General features: G+C 40.1%; 2 protein-coding genes across 11 annotated transcripts in view; one reads left to right on the forward strand and one right to left on the reverse strand.

Moving 5' to 3' along the window:
• The window catches only part of LOC123969463, a 121,057-nt gene that overhangs the window by 97,169 nt on the left and 3,232 nt on the right, over positions 1-20,656 (forward strand). For 2 of the 4 annotated variants that reach the window (XM_046046882.1, XM_046046884.1), the window contains exons 4-5: positions 5,661-5,837; positions 6,441-6,511. The exons of the other annotated variants lie outside the window; for them this stretch is intronic. In XM_046046882.1, coding sequence (XP_045902838.1) covers positions 5,661-5,773 — 113 coding nt within the window. In that variant the 3' untranslated portion in view covers positions 5,774-5,837; positions 6,441-6,511. Of the gene's footprint in view, positions 1-5,660; positions 5,838-6,440; positions 6,512-20,656 lie in introns of those variants that run through there. 4 annotated transcript variants of the gene reach the window in all.
• The window catches only part of sept9b (septin 9b), a 73,850-nt gene that overhangs the window by 4,225 nt on the left and 48,969 nt on the right, over positions 1-20,656 (reverse strand). For 5 of the 7 annotated variants that reach the window (XM_046046870.1, XM_046046869.1, XM_046046868.1 and 2 more), the window contains 7 exons: positions 13,685-13,870; positions 9,957-10,085; positions 9,710-9,791; positions 8,953-9,090; positions 4,886-5,003; positions 2,054-2,149; positions 1,643-1,739 (listed from right to left, as the gene is read on the reverse strand). In XM_046046870.1, the coding sequence (XP_045902826.1) occupies positions 1,643-1,739; positions 2,054-2,149; positions 4,886-5,003; positions 8,953-9,090; positions 9,710-9,791; positions 9,957-10,085; positions 13,685-13,870 (846 nt within the window). Of the gene's footprint in view, positions 1-1,642; positions 1,740-2,053; positions 2,150-2,984; positions 3,364-4,885; positions 5,004-8,952; positions 9,091-9,709; positions 9,792-9,956; positions 10,086-13,684; positions 13,871-14,658; positions 14,744-20,656 lie in introns of those variants that run through there. The other 2 variants (XM_046046874.1, XM_046046871.1) reach the window with 2 other exon arrangements.

A 20,656-nucleotide genomic window follows, 5' to 3' on the forward strand; every position in this document is an offset into this window, starting at 1 on the left:
TGTAATACTGGATAATTTTATCTCTTTGTGCCTCGAACATTTATTTAAATTAAACCATTTGAGAGATATAGGGGGGAAATCTCTCATTTCATCATCTCTAATTTGAAAAGAAACTGTAAACTATAGCTGTAAGATGATACAATATTTCTCTCTGAAATGTACTGGAGTTAAGCAGCATAAAATAGAAATACTCAAGTAAAGTACAAGTACCTCAAAATTGTACCTAAGTACAGTACTATGTAACTTTTCCAGTCTTTAAGAGTTTAACAATCCCTGAGCTACATGGATATATCTTGAGTCGCACATGTTTCTCAAAATATCTTTGAAGGTCATATTCCCAGTGAACAATCGGGGGTTCCCGACCACACTGAATCACAGATAAAATAGACAGAATAGCAGCTTTCTAGATTCTATGAGGTGAATAATTTAGATGATATACAAATTTATTTTATTACGGGATTTATATTTTACAATGCATTTATAGAACAGCCAATAAACTAGAGCTCAGTATGCCACATAGGAGAATGTGCTGAAGTGCCTTATGGGAAGGAGTCCCTTGTTCAGGCCTCCTTCAGCCATCTTATTGTCCTCCAACTATACTTACTCACTAACTCACTCTCTCTCACACACACACACACACACACACACACACACACACACACACAGGAGGTGATGACATTCACTTGCTAAGAACTCCTTGGCAGTGTGAGCATGCAGCACAGGCCAACAAATGTAAACTGTTTCAAACTTACTGTTTGCTTGTGTGAGGCAGTGTGTGTGAGTGTGTGTGTTTTATGTTCCTGTCTGTTATCCCAACGGACACAGAAAGTCCTTGTAAATCTCTTCCTCCTGTCTCAAACATCTCCCTAGTTACAGACTCAGATAGACGTATGTCAACAGACGGTTAAACCAGCTGGCCAGATTTTAAAACTGCAGTTCGTAACTTTCCACATGTTGAAAATTGAAAACCAGACTCTGTTGTCTTCTCTGCAAAGCTGTTGCACCTTGTTGTGGTTGGTACGTTGTGAGAATGCCATCGTGCATATGGTTATATTATATTTTATTAGTGATAAAGTTGGATGACCCCTGCATTGTCAACTGCCCAGGTGTGACCCAGGTGTGAGTACTTGAGTATTCCGTTTCGAACTGCTTTTTCTACGGCTCCGTTCTACGACATACGGAGCTAGACGGAGCCGGTGTTCCACGTATGGTCATTTGCTCCGCACAGCAACGGCACAGCAACAGCACACCAACGCTCAGTTTGTCTTTACCCGACAACAACAGCCTGGTAACATGCTTCAGGTCTTGGCCAATCAGAAGACAGTGGGCTCAGAGACAGGAGCATCTACAGCTTGTTTCAGACAGAGGCTGAAATGACGAGCCAGTGTAAGACAGATTATACAGACAAATTATTTTTTTGAACTTTTAATTATGCAAAGCTGCCGTACAGAAGTCACAAAACTACAATATGAGACTGGAAAAGCAGTATAATAGGTCTCCTTTAAAATACTCAGCTGTGTTTGGAAACCGATGCTGGCAGTGGTAGTGTTAGCATGGCTAATCTGTGTTTAGACTGTCAGGACACATTCTGCCAAACATACAATAGTGTGTGCATATGTTTCTAAGGATTCATGTGTATTACCCTCTATGGTGCCCCATTTTGTTTTCCTTCCCAGAATCCTCTTGCCGTTCACCTGGTACTCCTGGTCACTGCCCACAACAGCAAAAGGGATCATCTCCTGTTGAGTGCACACACACCATCACACAAATGCACAAAGTTATTGACGTGTTACCAGTGGTTTGTTTTCAGATCCTGCTTTGGTTGTTAACCTTTGATAGAACAAGATGCAGAAAATGACAAATCAACACTTTCAAGATTGCCCAAATAAATACAGGAAAGAATAGGAGACAAAAAAAGAAATTACATCTAACAAAGGCTTGAATTTCTACCTGCAAAATGCATGTTTGTGATTGTTGTGTGGAGTGCTGAAGCCTACTCTCTTACTGTGGCTGTTGAAATCTGAACTAACTGAACCCGATATTGTGAACTTACTCTGATTTTGTCATTGATCAGCCTGTCCTCTGCGTCCTCGTCAAACTCTTTCTGTGGGTAAACATCGATTCCATTGGCTCGCAGCTCTTCCCTAATCTGCACAAAGCCAAGCACAATGACACACAGAAACATTATGTCAAATTGCCTTAATATACATAACAATATCACACAAAATTATCTTATATACTATAAAATTGTCCACTTTAAAGCAGTCTTTAAAGTCTTGGTAATTAAATTTTGAAGAGGGTTTTCTCACAACTGCTGAGTCATAAACATCACTACACTTAGACAAAGGTTTCCGTAATGAGAGCTGAAGTCCGACTGGCAAACAAAAACAATCAATCAGGCCCAAACCCTTCATCCATCATCTCACCATCCCAGCCAGAAGCCACTATAACACACAAACACACTTGATGCTGGGACTGAATCCTGTTTACATACAGGTATTTAAGTTTGGGCCAGAGACTTGAATAGAAGCTGCTCAGACCCACAAGAGGACTTAAATAAACACTTGGTTGTGTTGTAATGGCTGGCGTTGACACTAAATGGTTCCTAATATCCTCGACACAGAGGAGTTAACATGGAGGTTCACCGCTCTTAGGAAAGAAATACATCCAGACAGAGGTATGGCTTATGAAACGGCCACTTCTATTCTCTGTATGTCTTTATAATGACTGAAACACTGATGCAGAAAAATAGACAGACAAGCTTCTGGGAGAAACGTCCTTTTAATGAATGACTGTTCGCTCCCACAATTACTACTCTGACAATTTCCACTTGGTCCTTGATGAAACATTTCATTGTTTATCTTTAAAGGCTTTCTCAGGCTCACATTATAGGATGCAAACCAAGTGAAATTCTACAAAAAAGCCACATCAACTGTTGGTTAGAGGAATGCGAACAGCTGGACACACTGAGGCCGAACATTTAATAGGAAAAAAAACCTTTTATTCTGTTTGCATGTCAAGTTGCTGCAGGGAAAGTGTGGGGAAAAAACATTTGGCACCAGAGGCTTTTAGTCAATAATCTTCAGGGTCATACAGAGCATGTGTGGCCAAGCAAAACAATCCAGCTACAAGCTCTGCAGCTTACATTCTCTGCCAGGGCCTGGTCCAATCCCTGCTTTGTTCTTATTGGACGGTGTTATAAGCATCAGGGGAAAACGGTAGCCAAGACACCCACCCACCGTGCTTCTCTAAAATGAATTAAGCTATTCGTGAAGTCTCAGTCTTGGAAGGAGGGATGGAGAGATAAAGGACCTGATGGAGGAAGGCAGGTGGGCTGTCTGCCTCCTGTGGATTGAGAATTATCTAACAGAAACACACAGAGGAAGGGATGCATGAACATTTAAGACTCAAGCCAGGTAAAGCAAGAAACTGCTGTAGCAAGGAAAACCATGATAACAAGGTGACGGCTATGACATTACAGTGGTGCATTATCAGCCTTGTATGCTAGTTTGCTACAAACGAGACTACTGTAAAATACCAAGCAAGAGCAAAAATACCCTGAGAGGAACAACAACTGACTAGCATACTGCTATATCTAAAATCTGCCTTCAAACGAAAGCCTGCATATCTTTACATTGTTTAGTCTGCATATATTTAAAATGCCTACATTTCACTTTTTCTATAGTTGCTGACGTTAGTGCAGGTACAGTACACCGTGTTCACTATCTTAGTTTAGAGTGTTAGAATTTGCTAAATTAGCATGAATCATAAAATACAGCTGAGGGAGTGTAATAAGTTAAGTGTGTCTAGACATGCTCTATGTAAAAAGTGCAATGAAATAACTTCTGCTATAAACTAAATTACTGGGTCCAAAAATGAAAAGTTAGGGGACCAAAGTCATTAGGATTCATACTCTGGCCATCATGAATATCTGTAACAAATGTAAGGCAATCCACCTAACAGCTATCAAGATATTTCACTAAGAAACAAAAATGTGTACTTTATGGTGGTACAAGACATCACCTGGGAATTATGAATGTCTGTACAAACTTTGGTTTTCTAGGTCAAGTATAGTTGATGATATATTTTAGTCTGGAATTAAGAGGTGGACCGACTGACTGTTAGCATTGCTAAAATAAAATAAGCAGCACTGCTGAACTGTGGGAGCAAACTGTAAAGAGCTCTGGTTATCACCAAAGTATCAAAAACATGGAAATTGACTCGGATTATTTATTCAAAAGTCCTTGATTACTAAAATGCTACTTTCTAGCTCCTTTAATTCTGTTCATGTTTCAGAAACGTCATGTTTTCTTTCATGTACCACACAGTGCTGACCTCTCTGAACTTTTCTGACTTTTACAATCACCCAGTAATTCGCTGGTAATGAAGGGTCTGCCCACTCGTTTGGCAACTGGGCAGAGGTTCCCAATCTTAAAAAAAAGACATAAGAGTTGTGGAAAGCCTCTCAGTAAATAAATGCTTCAAATAAATGGTTCTTAAATGTTTCCGTTTGGACTGAGTATGACTTTCGAAGTGTTACAGTTATAGAGATGATACAGTATTTCCCAGGATGGGTACAGTGTGGGTTTGCCCCGATGGCTTTTGTTTGCAGTTCCTGGCAGTTCTTATATGTTACCGACCTGTGGTTGTGGATATGCATGCACAAGTGTTTTTGAGGGGAATCTGCCAACTGTTTGACCCACTGATGTGCTCATCCATTTATTTTAAGCTTACCTTAAAGACCTGCTTCAGGTTTTTGCAGGTGTGATAGGGAGATGACATTAATCAAAGTCACATGTGAAAACCAGTTCCACACACGCACACTATATTTTCAGACACTGCAAAAGCACCTCTTCCATCCACAACAACCACACTCCCTTCTCACCGTCTGTTTAAAGTAGTCCCTCTCCTCCAGGGTGAGTGTGTCGGCCTTGGCGATGACAGGGACGATGTTGACCACCTTGCTCAGACGTCTCATGAACTCCACATCCAGAGGCCTCAGACTGGAGGAAGACAGAGATGACTGAGTACAACTTCACTTTATGCATAACTATGTATAACTATATGCATCTGCTGTTAGGGTGCTTCAAATTAAGGTGTCTTGGGCTCTAGGAGGAGCCAGCAAAGTAACAGAAAATGCAAAACAACAACACTGCAGATTCATTGCTCACACAGATACCAAGGTGGTAAACATTTTCTTTTTTTTTTATTCCTATGCTACATCCCACCTGGATCTAAATATTTTCCTTTTGTGCACTCTGTGGTACAGCAAGTTACAGCATGTGAATTCCTTAAAGACAAATGTAATGACACACAGTAACCACGAGGGGTCAATCATGGTCTATTCCATTGCATTTAGTCCAGCCTGGAGTTGGTTTCTCATGTTGACACTGCGTACTGCATAAACAAATGCTGCAATTATTTTCATACCTCACTGAAACCATTTTCCTCTTCCACCCTCCTAGGTGTGATTTCAGTAAACTGTACAAAGGCTTGGACATGTATTGATTAGCCCTGTCGTTCTATAACTCTCCTCTCCTCCCGTATGTTTCCTATTTCTCTCTGCCCTTCATGTGTTTTTTTTTTCCTGTCTCAACGTTGCCTCCAGTTGCTCCTCCAGACAGACTCCCCTCATGCTGTCTACTCTGCCCTCTAATTAGACCCAGCCAAGCCAGGCCAGCCTGGTTCAAAGACCCAGGGGCAGCTGGAGGAGAGGCCTGGCTGGTTCTCCACAATGACTGACGACAAGCATGTCACCATGTACATAGGATGAAACACATGGGAGCATGTATTACACAGAGCAAGATGGAAGACAGGAGAAACAGAGCAGCACAAAGGTAAAGAGGGATGCATTCGACCAGAAATAGAGATCATCACTACATTTTCATGCATTTTTCAAAGTGAGGGGACACCTGGCATATAAAGAAATAAGATAGCAAGAAATTAAAAGAAAAAAAGACAAGAGGTTAATGATCTGTCTGTTAATGTGAATATAAATAAATAATAATGAAATAAATAATGTAACTGCATACATAAACTGTCTATGTATAGATGCAAGAATGTACAAATTGACATGTGAGCTGCGTCACATGCATGACTGAGCATACATGCACACTTTCATGTGTACACATGTATCTTTGCATGAACATGAACATATGCAGTATGGACAGTAAATATGTATGTATGCAGGCACACGCAGATCTCCACTTAAACGCCCACTTGTATACACAAATTCTCCTTTTTATGTGGTAAAAAAGATATATAACAGTCCTTTTTATATAAATTGAGAATGATGAGCTCCGCGGTGAAATAAGTGGAGAAAATAGCCAACCTCAATACAGATAGCTCTCCCTTCCTTCTTTCTTTCCTATAATAGATCCGAAACGAGCTCCAAGTTGATGAGAGTCAAAGTGCAGCCCTCTTTTTTTTTCTCTTCTCAGGAAGAGATGTTAAACGAGGTAACAACAAGACTGCCCAGAGGAAAAACAGTGTGGCTGACTCTGCCATTATCGGAAATGGCCGCTGATGCCAAGACTGTGTTCTGCTTCACTGAGCACAGTTCATCTATCTGAAACCACAGAAGCAACTTAAAAGCAAATTGCTGACATGCAAATTACATTAGAACCTCGATAAATACAAGCTGCTATTTAAAATTCTTTGGACAAAAAGACAATCTAACCCCCCACCCCTGCAGCATATCTCCAATGATGGGCCTATGAGAGCTACAAGGAAAGCTCTCTCATCATAATCCTGCCTGTCATTCTTGGACTGTGGTCACATGGCAGAGGCGTCCAGAGGCTTTTGGCACTGTGTCTGTATAATTGGTTACAGGCCCTAATTTAAAACTTCAACTGCTGTTACTGTGTGAAATGTACAAGGTAAAATAAGCTAAAAGAGAATGATACAAAACCATTTTAGAGATCTTAGATTTATTCTAGCACGTTATTTTTCTCATGAACCAGGCTAAAATCTGTGGGGGGACAACACAACGTGTCCAGCACAAATTAAAGTGTTCATGTTGTTAACTGTTATGAAGGTTAAAACTCATTTATTTTGTACAAAGAAAGCTTGATTGCAAATATGTGCTGTATGTTGCAAGTTGTAAGTCTCTGTGCCAAAACATATGCACACATAGATCCTTGAAAACATGTTTTGGCATAGATCATATCTATTCCAGGTCAAAACAGTAGCCCCAACAGATGTCTCCTTTGTTCTCCTGCCTACAACTCTCTGGTTGGCTGCAACGAAGAGACCACTTCCTGACAGATGTTTGCATCTTTGCTTTCAGAATGAGCGTGTATTTTCGTGTATTCAGGAACATGTTTCAGTAAAGTGTGCATGTCTGGGATGTTTGTGTGTGCACAAGTAGTGACACTTTGAATAGAGAGCCTATTTAGAGACAATGTTTGAGGGTGTAAGAGCTGTGAGAAGGAAGAACTACAGATTCGCAATAAAAAAGACAGAGAAGAGCTGTTAGGGTGTTGTTGAACTGGGTGCACTGAGCAGCTGTAGCAAGATGATACACAAACACATTCAGGGCATCCATATAAGTTTAGCCATACAAGTGTTAGCATGCCTGCTGACCACGTGAGGACAATCTGCACTCTGCTTTACATGAACAGGGATCCACTCAGACACACACATTCTCTGAAGTAGCAGGTGTGGCGACAAGAGCAGATGATGAAGGGGTCTGGTAGACAGCGGGACACACAGACACACACATGTCATCCCCCACTCTGGGAGAACGTTTAAGTGGACAACTGTTGAGTTAGTAGTGTGCGGAAATATGAAGCAGCAGTGGATGGATCCGTCAGAGATATGCGGTCAGATGGTTAGTTAATGAGTGTGTGTTTACAGTTGGTGCGCATGGGTGTTGTGTGTGCTATCTGCATGTGTGCAATGCAATACTCCAATCAAGATCCCTCCACCAACTATAAATTTCTCTGTTTGTGCATTGAGCCTTGCTGTGTGTTTGCATTTGCTCTTTGACCCCCAGTGCAAATGAGGACACACCACTCATCACTGTTAAATTGGACATATTACGACTTGGAGAAAAAGAACCTAAAACAGCAGGACAAATGTGATTTGTATTATCTCTGCCATGGTTGTTCAAAATGAGATGTGTGCTCTCCCAAGACACTTTGGACATGACCAGTTTTGATTCTGCAAAGCCTTTCTTTGATCTATTTACTCAGACATATCTTGTGCCAAATTTCACCATCATTTTTGTTACAACCTCCGTGACTTTGATCTGTTAGCATCATTTACACCAAGAATGACTGCTTTGGCTCCAAACTGTCTTCTGCTGGCACACAGGCTCATCAAAATGTGCTTTTGTCAACCACTTGAATCCAGATGAATAATGAAGGCACTAAACTCAATAATCAAGTCCAGACCTCTGATGTAGCACTTTGTCAAATTAAATTCAGTCAAAAACACATTCAGCTGTAGTGATAGACTAGATTAGGCAGAGTGAGGAAAGGTAGACATGGTGAGGCCACACAATTTCATAAATGTTAGTGGTAAATACATTAATGAGTAAGCCTATAATCAACATGCTCAGGTAAAAGGTTGGCATATTTTGTATTTAAGTATAATATTGCCTCAACCACTTCAATTTCTCCTACTCTATGCTATAGAAAACCTATAGCATCCTGACAACCATTTCCCTGTCTCGCTACCTCCTTCAACTTTGAGAACCACAGAGTCCAATTTCTTTAAGTAATCTGACTCTTCAAGTGATACTTCAGTGTCTCTGAGAAGAGAATGCATTCCACATGTGGTCACTAGAGAGAGATGATAAAGAAATGCTGGAGAAGGACGTGGTTACAGAGTTGTAGGCAGATTATGGGTCGGGGGAAATTCCCAGGAGGCTTGATTTGTCTCTGCAGCTGTGGGAGAAACTGGTGGAATGGGGAACAGAAAGTGGGGAACTTTAATATGTAATCTTACCAGTGTCCTGTCGGCGGTATGAAGTAAATGCAGCAGTGCACCCTGGAGTCTGGGATTCTCTTCTTTCTGTCGATGTTGATTTCCTCCTGCAGGTAGGCTTCATACTGTTCATTGATAAACTTCATAATGGGCTGCCAGCTGACAAAGATAACAGAGTTCAGGAATGAGAAGCTACAAGAACTTTGTATTAGTCTACAATTAAAACGTCTTGCCTGCAGTTATTCAAGCTATGGCAGTAACCGGAGAATTATAATGATAAGGTACTCTAGTTCAATGTTATGTTCTTAAACTTTATACTATATACTCTCAAAGAATGTGAATTGCCAAGTCGTGTTCTGCAAAACAAGCATTTTAACATTTCATCAGTCATGTTGTTTAATGCAGCTTCTGTCTCGGTTACATTAAACATGTTTGTAAAGCCAAAAAGGAAATATGAGATATTTCATTTGTTGGTAAGTACTTTTGTAAATTAATTAATAACATTAAGATTTAAAATTTAAATCTGGTAAATTGGTTACATGTTCTTAAAGAGCTGCTAAGCCTAAAAAAAGTTTCAGTGGCATGAAATTTTCAAAGTTAAAAGGCTCGCTTCAATCATTTCTTGTGACGATGTAAGATGATAAAATGAAAAAGATTACAATGTTTTTTTGATAAAACACAAAACTTTGGCTTTTATAACCAATCCAGAGTGAATAAGTAACCATACACGTGCAATGACGAGCTACAGAGGCCTTCAGATAAAGTAACTTCTGCTCACCAGTCTTCGTTGTTGATCTGATCCCCAAAGCCTGGCGTGTCAATTACTGTCAGCTTCATCCTCACTCCCTTCTCCTCAATATCTGCACAAAGAAAAGCTTTTTTAATTAGTATTTCTTTTGGACACACACACATAGAGAGAGAGAAAGCAACACATCAGTAGTATGGCAGAGCAGCAGGAAACGCATGTTAATAATGATGCTATAAATATTTCGTCTATAGGCTACTAAGCATGAACAATGGCCAACCGTGACTGATGGACTTGATCTCAATGGTCTTGGGGATCCTCTCCTCCGGGTTGGGCTGCACCGATTTACGGCTCACCTTGGATTTGAACAGGGTGTTCATCAGAGTAGACTTTCCCAGGCCGCTTTGCCCTGATCAGGAAAAGACACACACAACAGTTAGAGAAACTAGGAACAGATTCACTTATGGTTTTACTCCTGGACAGCCACAAGGGCAAACTCACTTAAGACAAGAGCCTCATTCAACTAAATCTTCTTCTAAGAACTAAGTTTCTTGTAGGCCTTTTTTTCCTCCCCCCAAAAACTGAAGAAGACTGAATATGCCCATGACATCAGCGCTAATGTATGGGTTGTATAGTGTGTTGGTGTATAGGCATGTGTGTTAATAGACCATGACAACAGCAGGACAGCTGCAGGGTCAGACAGACAAGCTGTAGAGGCCAAGAGGACAGATATGTTGTATAGACCACACACATACACACACACATACATGTCTGCTATCATGAACAAATATTCAAAAGCCATTTTAAATTCATGTAATATGACGGTTTGTATTTTCCCTTACTGAAAAGGAAAATATAATCATAACATCAAATTTAAAAAAATAAATTTTCCCTTGTCAAATACGTAATTACCAACACTGTGCACATGTTAGGTATTAGTACCTCCATGGCACATCCATTATAACCTTGTGTATAACCCCACTGAAATAGAAAACCTATAGCAAACTGTACTTTTTAAATACATTTAAAGTTTTAACATTTTCCACTGAGGGAGAGATTAGCCGGGGTGACATACAAAATTCCTGAAATAACCGACTCTGATTTTACAATGTACTGCTATAATGTAATGTAATGTAATACTTTATACGTTTATCTCATCTCTTGTTTGTTTATGTTGTTTGGTATTTTGTGCTTATTTAACACTTGAACAACGGATGTATAGGGTCCCGTAAAATGGCCTAAAAAGCATATTGGTAATAAAAATATTGATTTTTTTTAAGAAACTTTCAGACACAGTACTCAGAATAATTCTTGCATAAAAAAGATACACACATACCTATACACCCCCACCCAACTCCTGAGCCTATTAAATTTCTCCCCATATTTCTCTTCTGCCCTCAGTTTACAGCCCCCATGGGCATCCACTGTGGCGTGTGGGGTGTTTGCCAAGCTGCCAGGCCCTCTGTGACACCCAGGGTGGCCTTTTCCACTGTCACACACTTTCTCAAACACACACACTATTCAGCCTATTCAGTCGCTTGCATTCACTGTCTGTCTCTCTCTTTCTTACACACACACACACACACACACACACACACACAGACAGACACCCTTGCTGTTCTCTCTGTGTGGTGAAAATCAAAAGGTCAGCTAGCTGAGGGCAGGGATTAGGCAAATGCTTCTCTTAGAGGAGACCACAGTGGACAGGGCCAAGACCATAGCTGCTCTAACCTTTCATGACTTCACTAGCCAGCTAAGTGACAACTTGGTTAGCCAAGGGAAACTTTATTAGAATCCCAAAAGATGCGGTTGTCCAAAGTCGCATCTAAATATTTTTTCTATCCTGTCTTATCCTGCCGATCTTCTTGTAACTAATTTACATAAGCAACTAGGAATCTAACAAAGTTCAGGTAAAGAAAACTCATTAAACCTACAGCAAAAAGTAAGTATCTGACTGCATACTAAGCACAAAACGCAGGTCAATACTGGCCTTACAGTGAAGAATTGGACTCCAGTGAGGTGTTAGCCAACTATCTGCCCACACATTATCCAGAACAACTTGATACGTTGCTGCAGTTCAGTATATCAAAGCTTCCTCTAGCAATAAAAATTCGCTTTATGCAGGTTTAAACTCATAATTGTTCTTGTCTATTGTAAACCTTTATTGTGTTCTACTCCAGTGTACAGAGCAGAGTGCTGGAGTCTTCAAAGTTTTATATATCCTCAAGGTGTCAGAGTACTGCAAGTGGATACATGTCAGCGTTATGTAGAAATGTGCAGTTAGGTAGTGTTGTTTCACTGAGTCACTTCACTTTTTTTATTCCCAAAAACATTCACAGAGTCATATTGCCACTGTGTGTGTATGTGTGTGTGTGTGTATATATATATATATATATATATATATATATATATATATATATATACACACATACACACACACACACACACACACACACACACGTATAAATAAATATAATGCAACAAATGCATGTTTGTCATGCTTTGTGTTCACAAAACATTGCCTTGCCTGAAATCAGACTGACTGCACTCTACAAGTACCACCATGCCCATATGAACCAAACATACACACCGAGGCTTAAGAATCAGCTTTTAAAGGTATTCAGCGTGTGATAAAAACACATCTTGACATTCCTTTCTCTGTTGGCAACATGTGCACAGGTTTGTTTATATGTGCCTTTACATGCATGTACACAGATGCATTTAAGGATAATTGTGCATGTACGAGGGCACAGACATAATGGTGGGACCTAATTGGTTGGCAGTGTGTAGCTGCTCTCTGAGGAAGTGTGAGCCTCAGCTTGTCAGAGTAATCGCCATCATTATGCCACTTTCTCAGCCTGACAGCCTCCTTTTATCCACTCAAGCAAGTGTGTGTGTGCTGTCTGTTACATCATGGGCACACAAAGAAAATAGCTCGTTGAGGAAGGCACCATGCTGATTGACTCTGGGAACCGCTGAATTAGAACCACACATACAAATACAAGCAGGTTTTCTTTCATTCTTTCTTTTTATGACAGCATAAAAGGTTGGCTGAGGAGAAGTGTCATGATAAATCAGAGAATCTGTGAAGCATATTGTGCATGGCATCCTGTTTTACTTGACAGTAAGAATCAACATATATACTTTATGTTACTTATTTGTGCTGGAGGGATACCACAGTACCATCATAAAGAATCCAACTTGCTTTGTTCTGCAATTTGTGTTGTTGCTGCCTAAACTTAAAATGTTTTAAATGATCACCATCTGATTTTTTTGCTGAATTCAGTACTGAGTCAATAACTCTTGTAAACATTTGCAAGCAATTACAACCTCAAGTCATCTCAGATACATCTGTGTCAGTTTACATTTCAGGAGTTTTATCCAAATCTAACATGATGCCATAATCAAGCTCAAGGTCAAGCTCAAGGTCAGGCTGATCTTACATTATGCCAACCATGACCAACCTTTTCTCATAAAAAACATCTTTTTACATGCACTTATTTAGCATTAGCAACACATGCTTTCAACCTTGTACAGTTTCAGACAACACATACCCCATGGTAACTAAAGCATAATTAAGTCATAGTTGCTTTCAGGCATGTAAAACTACTTGGCTAAGGGAAGGTGAAGATTGTTGTCAAGTCTGTGCCCCGTCCACTTTGAAGTCTCGTTGTGCTTTCATCACACTACATCTGGCACTGGCACTAAATGTTGACAATGAATGTATATCACTATTGCAAATTAGCTGCATATGGATGGAATTTGTGGGAAACAAGCTTTGAGTTATAAAATAACAAAACAAATGCGGGGGAAAGTCAAGGGGGTGAACACTTTCTAAAGAGACTATGAATTGATTTTTTTTTTTTTTCAATTTGGAGAAAGCCAAGGATGTGAAAACAAAGATCCTGCCCTGTTGTTCTAGGTGTTTTTGTTCTTCTAAACGATGAAACATTTTGACAGTTTTCAATTAATGTTGAATTAAATGGGTGACGTCTATGTCAGACTCACCCACAACCATGATGTTGAGCTCGAAGCCCTGCTTCATGGCCTTCCTCCTCATCTGCTCCAGGATGGCATCGATGCCCACGTAGCTGAAGTCACTGCCATGGGTCTTCTCTCCTTTAGCTTGTGGGTTGGGAGGGTGAGGCTTGGTGGTCTCAGACATGTTGCTGTGGCTCAGATTGACCTCTGACCCTGAAGGATGCAGATTATAGAGAAAAGACAAAGAAATTACAAGATGTTATTGTTAATTTAGGTCTTAGATTTTGTTCTGATTTTAATTTCAACGTACAAGCACGAAGCACAATTGGTTTTGAATGCAGTTAAATGTATAGTGTGCAACTTGCTAATAAAAATGTTGGCAGTGAAAGCAACTGCATGAACCGGTACATATATGCAAATGAAATCATATAAACTGCATAACAGACTAAAGTCAGTGTGAAGATACAGATCTCAGCGGTCCATTTCCTGTGCGAAACAGGATATACCAGACTTTAAATTTACATTTATGAGCACTCGCTGTATACAAGACAGCACTGAAAGGTGATGATCTGTCATTACGCTATCTGCCAAAAACCCAACAGGACGACACAGGCACACACATGTGCAGATGTGCACGTACACCTAAAACAACAAGATAAACTTTCCCCTAACCATTCGATAAAGAATTATTGTTTTCCCAGTGGTCCTTCCTCCAGTGCATACATTCAACTGTAAAACTAACCAATAAATCTTGTGCGAACAGACACACAGCTGCACCTTAATGATGCATAAAGTTCGACTATCAACCAAGTCATGTTTGCAGCACAGCCCACAAGAGCAATTCTGACTTTTCAGTAAAGAATTATGTGGAAGCAAACCAAAGTGAAGCATTACAGCTGTAGATTAGAAGTGAATTTCATAATCACAAAAGAATAAGGAAGACAAAATGGGCAAACTTTTCTGGGAGAAAAAATAACTACTAACTACAAATTATGGCTTACCTCACTTTAAGGAAGATCAACTGCAGGAAGACGATGGCTGTGTGCCAAGGCACTGCTGCAACAAGCAAACTGAAACACAGCTCAACTCTGCCAAATGTGCTGGTATGGGCAGAGACTTACACTTCTTAAGACAACATTTCCTGTGCTGTGACACAAGAATTTGTCGTATCGTACGTGTGAGGTTTGCAGCCACAGACACTGCAAACCAATCACCTGTAAGCTTTTTTGCTGAAGAACACAACATTTTTGCAACATTATGCCTGTTGGTGATGTGAATATAAATGAAGCACAAAATAACAGTGGAACATTTTCTGATATCTAACTTTCCTGCTCAGAGTTTTGCCTTTCTGGGCACTTAGATAAGATGGAAAGTGTGAGATGGAGGTACAGGAGACAGTGGGAGGCTGTGAAAGTGATCTTGCTAAGAGTATTAATTTTTCAGAGCTTTTACTACAACTATGAAGTACAGACTCTCCAGAAGAAAATAATCCCTTCTTTTGGCTCTTTGTGACTTTGTCGTGGGAAAAGTGTTGCTAACAACCACTTATGCAGCCCTTGAAGTGCTGTGGGTGATTTTAATTTAAGGGCACAACTGGGATGTCTCACAGAACACACACACACACACATTTACGCACCGAGGGAGGTTGAAAGTTGATGGAACATCAGTGTAACTACCTCTTTATTAAACAAAGTGAAATCAAAGATGAAATCAAAATACCTTGTTCTTCTCCAAGAAAGACAAAAGAGCCACAATTCTGGACCATGAGGAAGGGTACCACACTTTCAACAGTCTCCAACTTTCAATTCTCAGACAGTCTAATGATTAACTGATGAACTGTGCTGGCTAAAACTCAATTAAATCCACTACTAATCCTGGGTATATAAGAAAAATGCATCCCCCTGTGCCCATCATCACCATCGTCAGTAAATGATGAGTATACACAACCAAAGAGACAATTTCATTTTATGCTAGGACATTCATTTTATCAGTAAAAAAAAAAACAATGCTGACATTCAGGAGTACAGTTCAGTCTGTGCTGTAATACGAACCCTCTGTTAATACCTCATCACAGTGAGCTGATTTAGTGCTGCATCGCTGCCCTCAAGAAACGCCGACACAGAAATGCAGTGTTTTGGAAGTGATAAAATAAGCTTGAGATATTTGGATCAGTTTATCTTTAGCCTTGGAGACAGGTTTGCAAATGTTCGCATAGTGTCACAAAGCATCGTTTGGCTAGCCATGCACTGAACTCCATTACACTGAGCCGATTGCATTAGTAGCCTTTTGAGTGACAGAATGCCGATTAGCTCTAATGACACGGGCTACTTCAGGTCTGCGGCCAAACTGCCTCCTGTGCACCATGGCCATGCCAGCTATGCTGGGCCATCTGCTGGCTTACATGGCTGCTCTCTAAAAGCAGACAACAGTCAAACTCTAGTAGAGGCAAACAAACAAGCTTAGCAACAAGAACTTGTGCAATGAGAAAAGGAAGAACAAAACGGCAGTGCCAGGAGACTTGAAAATATTACCCAGCCTAACAACCACACTGCTGCTTTGATATTCACTTCTCTTCCTCATGTAGTCCAACTGAGCATTTTAATTTCCATCAGCACTGCTTCCTGATGATACCCCTTTCATTCTCAGGGCTAGCGATGAACTGGCCATTAGCAATTGTCTTTCACTGCCTTTTTACATCATTATTTGTGTACCGGATGGACTATTCTGCCATTTGCATCTATAACAGCCTCTGAAGTGTGTCATCATGAGTCAGATCTGCTTTTGAGCGTTATGATGCTCTACAAAGAAAGGGTTGATAACCTTTGCCATAGCGAACTACATTTCTGGATGAGTAACCTCTCTGTTACAAATGAACAGAGACATACAGTATGACTCAGATCACGACTCAGTGACCTCAGCCGTTGAATCCAAACTGCTCTCAAATGAGACCAACCCAACGGATGCATCGAAATAGAACAATGTATCAGACATGGGAGAGTTCAGTGGAATAGATTCCCTTCGAGGAGCAGTGTTTTATTTAACTGAAGCCAAAAAAAGCCACAGTGAGCCAGCAGGGTGCACAGTTCATTCAGATGAAAAATATAGGAATCTGACCTGTGCAGACGACCCAACAGGTGCATCAATGAACCTAAACTGACCCCTCCATGAGTATACACATCAAAATAGTTCCAATTTCCCTTCATCGCTACAAAGTCTCAAAACGAAAACAGTATTTGTGAAAAGTGCACACAGATGTTGTGTGAAGATTTATTCCAATAAATACACTAGGCAGAGGATATTTTTTTGCCCCATGACATACAAAAGAGGAACTTTTAGCTCATCTGAAAGCTTTGTTTAATGAATGGAGATGAGTTCAGGCTTTTTCTTTGCATGAATGGATAGATCCCATCAAAGAGATGACTCTAGTCCTTTATCTTCAAATGAGGGCATTTGTAGTTGAATTGAGGCTGTTTCAAGTTGTATTACTGGCATTTTTATATGTATCCTTACTTTTCTCTGAAAGACAAGGCCATTCATATTGCCTTATTAATAAAAAAGTGTCTGCATGTCAAAGTGCTTGTATTTCACACAGTACTCTATCAAAAATGAGTTTCTGTCGTGTGTTTTATCTGCATTATGGTAGCCGTTTAGTTTCCTGTTTGTCACTGAGGGCTCCCCAGCAGACAAAACCACAGCATTTACATCCGCACTAAAAACGTTTGTAGCTTAAAGAGGTACTCCACCAATTTTACAGTCATTTTAACAGAAAGCCTGCGTTTCAAACTTGGGGCATGGAGTACCAAGCTGCATTGTGGGCATTTTACGATCCAGTATTTTGGATCATGACCCACACTGGGGATATTGTACAGTACCAGTGTATATTAAAGTAAAATAAGTAATTACTGTGTGTCAGTGTCATTACTGTGGTATGATAGGCTTCCAAAAGACTTTCCATCATTGTATTATTTTAGATAAAATATAAACATGATAAACTGTGCAGTCTTGAAGTGAAAGAGTACGCAACAGATTTCTTGGAAGACATTATACTGCAGCACAATACAGCAGAATTTATTTTTGTCAATCCTGAACGCCAGCATAGCTCAGTGGAGACCAGAAAACACACTACTGCTTTCAGGCAGCATTCTTGCCTGGCCTCAACCTTCACAGGACAGTAATGCATAATGTTGATATTTCAAAAAGTATGTAACTTGCAAACATTTAGCTGACATGAATCAGTAACCACTATCCTGAAGCATCAAACACACTTTGTTCCTTCCTTAATCTGACCTGTAATCTAACCCTACTGGAAAGCTAACCCAAAGTGCTCCCCTTTAGTTCAGATACAATTTTCTATTTTGCTGTAACAGAGAATCCCCTTCCCACTCTAGACTCACACATAACTCAACACTCGCCTCTCAATCCCTTCATTAAAATGCCATCAGGCAAATCACATCCAACCCTACATTTAAAAGTTCACTGAGTGGAACTTGAATGTGTCAATGCCAGACACAAAGCCTTCATTGTGTTTTGAGAAGCCTCCTAGAAACCAAAGAAATTCCCTTTCTTCCATCCACAAGCACCACTTCACCACTTTTCAGCCCTGCTTTAAATTAGTAGGTTTTGTATGTTATTGCTTAACTCCAGCCCTGACAATATCAGTATGGTAAATATCCTACAGAAAGGGAAAAAGACAGGGTGGATGAGACAAGAGACAAAAAGAAATAAGCAAAATGATTCATGGCAAGTGCAACATGTAATCAGTGCAGATCAGCCAAATGGTTTAAATTGTGTGGTTGATGACTGATGCTCTACATATTGAACTGTCTGTGTGTGATGATTTTAAAGCTGCCCATAATTTATTGTCAGTTTTGGATTAAAACACCTCACAAATTTTGCCTACAGTTTTAATGTATATGCTATCCTCAAGCTGATGTTTTGCTCAGTGTGTGTGGAAAACATTGCTGCTGTCACTGCAGGATACAGTTGCAAGAAAATGAGACAGGAATTTAACTTTGGTGCATTCAGTATACATCATAATTTGTTATTTTTTACTTTGAATTTCTCTTAAATAATGTCTTGAACAAATGCATTGTTTCTAGTGATGTCTGCAGCCGGACAAGGGACTTGGTTTTCTTCTCCTCCCTGCCTTCAGTCTGTGTAAGCATATGTTCAAAAGCTGTACAATAATTCCTTAGGGGGTTGTGCTTTGGGAAAAGAAGGTATAATGTCTGTTCTTCCACTCACACACAGTTACTGACAGCTCTTGAACCCTGTGTGCTATTTGCTATTCTATTTTCTTTAAAACGTGGTTCCCATAAGGTGAAACCTCTGAATATTCCCTTTCCTAAGTGTGTATGTGTGTATCTATGTCAGTGTGTTTTTCTGTTTGTCCTCCATTTGTCCTCTCTTTTTTAAACCGGAGATGACATTTCCACCGGCCCTTTGGTGGCTACCTCTAAAAGATGAAGAGATCGTTAAGTTCTATGCCTGCTGCCGTCTCGATGAGATGGATGGAGGGTCCAGATTGAAGGCAGCAAGGAGTTGACTGACAGTCATAAGTGTGTCACATGAATACAGGATTAACATATGCACAATTTAATATCATTTCTGGAGTAGTTTTATGAGTATGGTCAGGTAAAGAATTAGATTTTTTCACACTTTCAAATGAGAAATAAACCAAGTCATCTTGGGACACGAGCACAATAAAACACATCACAACCATTCCCAGTGCTATTCTAATGGCAATTTCCCTTTTAATGAGCATAGGCACTAATACATTTAGTACAATGAAGTATAAGACTACAGTGGCTTACCCCCAATTGTGACAATAAGACACACAATCTGTTATGCAGAGCATATAGATGGCTGACACCTACAGTGCAGAGCAGTATTTCACAGGAAGAGCTCTACCCAAGAATATGACATCAGCAATAAAAATGATGAGTTGATCAGTTTTCCTTCTCAGTTTATATTTCCTTTATAAGTTTACATTTTGCTATAAATGCTTCTACAACAATACTTCAACATTTGCAAAATAAAAGCTTGAATTCTGAAGCTAAACACAAACTACACTTGTCCAATGTCCAAGACAACATCTTTGAAGTAATCATAACTACAAACTCCGCTAGAAGTTGGCTTTGGACATCAAATAGCAGCACTTATCAGCTACAGTATGTTGAGACCTGGCAATTGCGTTCTGATATGCATGTCTTCAAAGAAACACTAGACTTCGAATCATCCGTGCCCATATGACAGATGCATTGGTCAAAGAACTGTGAAAGCATTCATGTCAGGGAGTATAGTCAATACAATGACAGCATGAGCCAAACACAGGATCAGTAGCCACAAGTTTAAACAGACAAGAAGAATGTGATACCATATTGTGTCAGCGCTTACAATCATGATTCACTGTGCTAGCTGAAACTCCCTTCGAAGTCACTTTCCAATAGGTGTTAATATTATGTTGTCTACACCCTGTAATGGTCTGATATAGGGCCAAGCACAATTTTGCACGCTACAAAAAAGAAGAAAAGTCTGTCTTAAATCTCTATGAAAGCATTTTCCAGCTTTTGCCTGGTGTGGTGACTTCAATGTCAAGTGTATGCATGTTTCTAAAAGGAGCACAGGCCTGTAGCTTAATGCTACACTGCGTTCTGTTTGAGGGGGATAACATGTTTATAGCAGTTAGTGACAGAGTGAGGTCGACAGAAGGGAGCTGGGAGGATAGGAGGTGGTTCTCACTGAGCTGTCATCCACATCCAAGAGGAAATCCTTCTCACTCAATCCCTCATCCGTACTTTGAACCAAAGGAACATGGCGATTAAAACTCCTGCCGTGTTTCTCCGTAATAACAACTCCCTGCCACGTAAGACGAGACGACGAGGTATGGTGAAGTTGATGACTGCTACAGCTGACACATACAGGCATTGGCACTTCTGAAAAGGTCTGAAGAAAGCTACTGGGCCACTACGTCTTTCCACCTTGTCACTTGCATCGGCC

This window comes from Micropterus dolomieu, linkage group LG04, assembly GCF_021292245.1.
Source record: "Micropterus dolomieu isolate WLL.071019.BEF.003 ecotype Adirondacks linkage group LG04, ASM2129224v1, whole genome shotgun sequence".
Lineage (NCBI taxonomy): Eukaryota > Metazoa > Chordata > Actinopteri > Centrarchiformes > Centrarchidae > Micropterus > Micropterus dolomieu.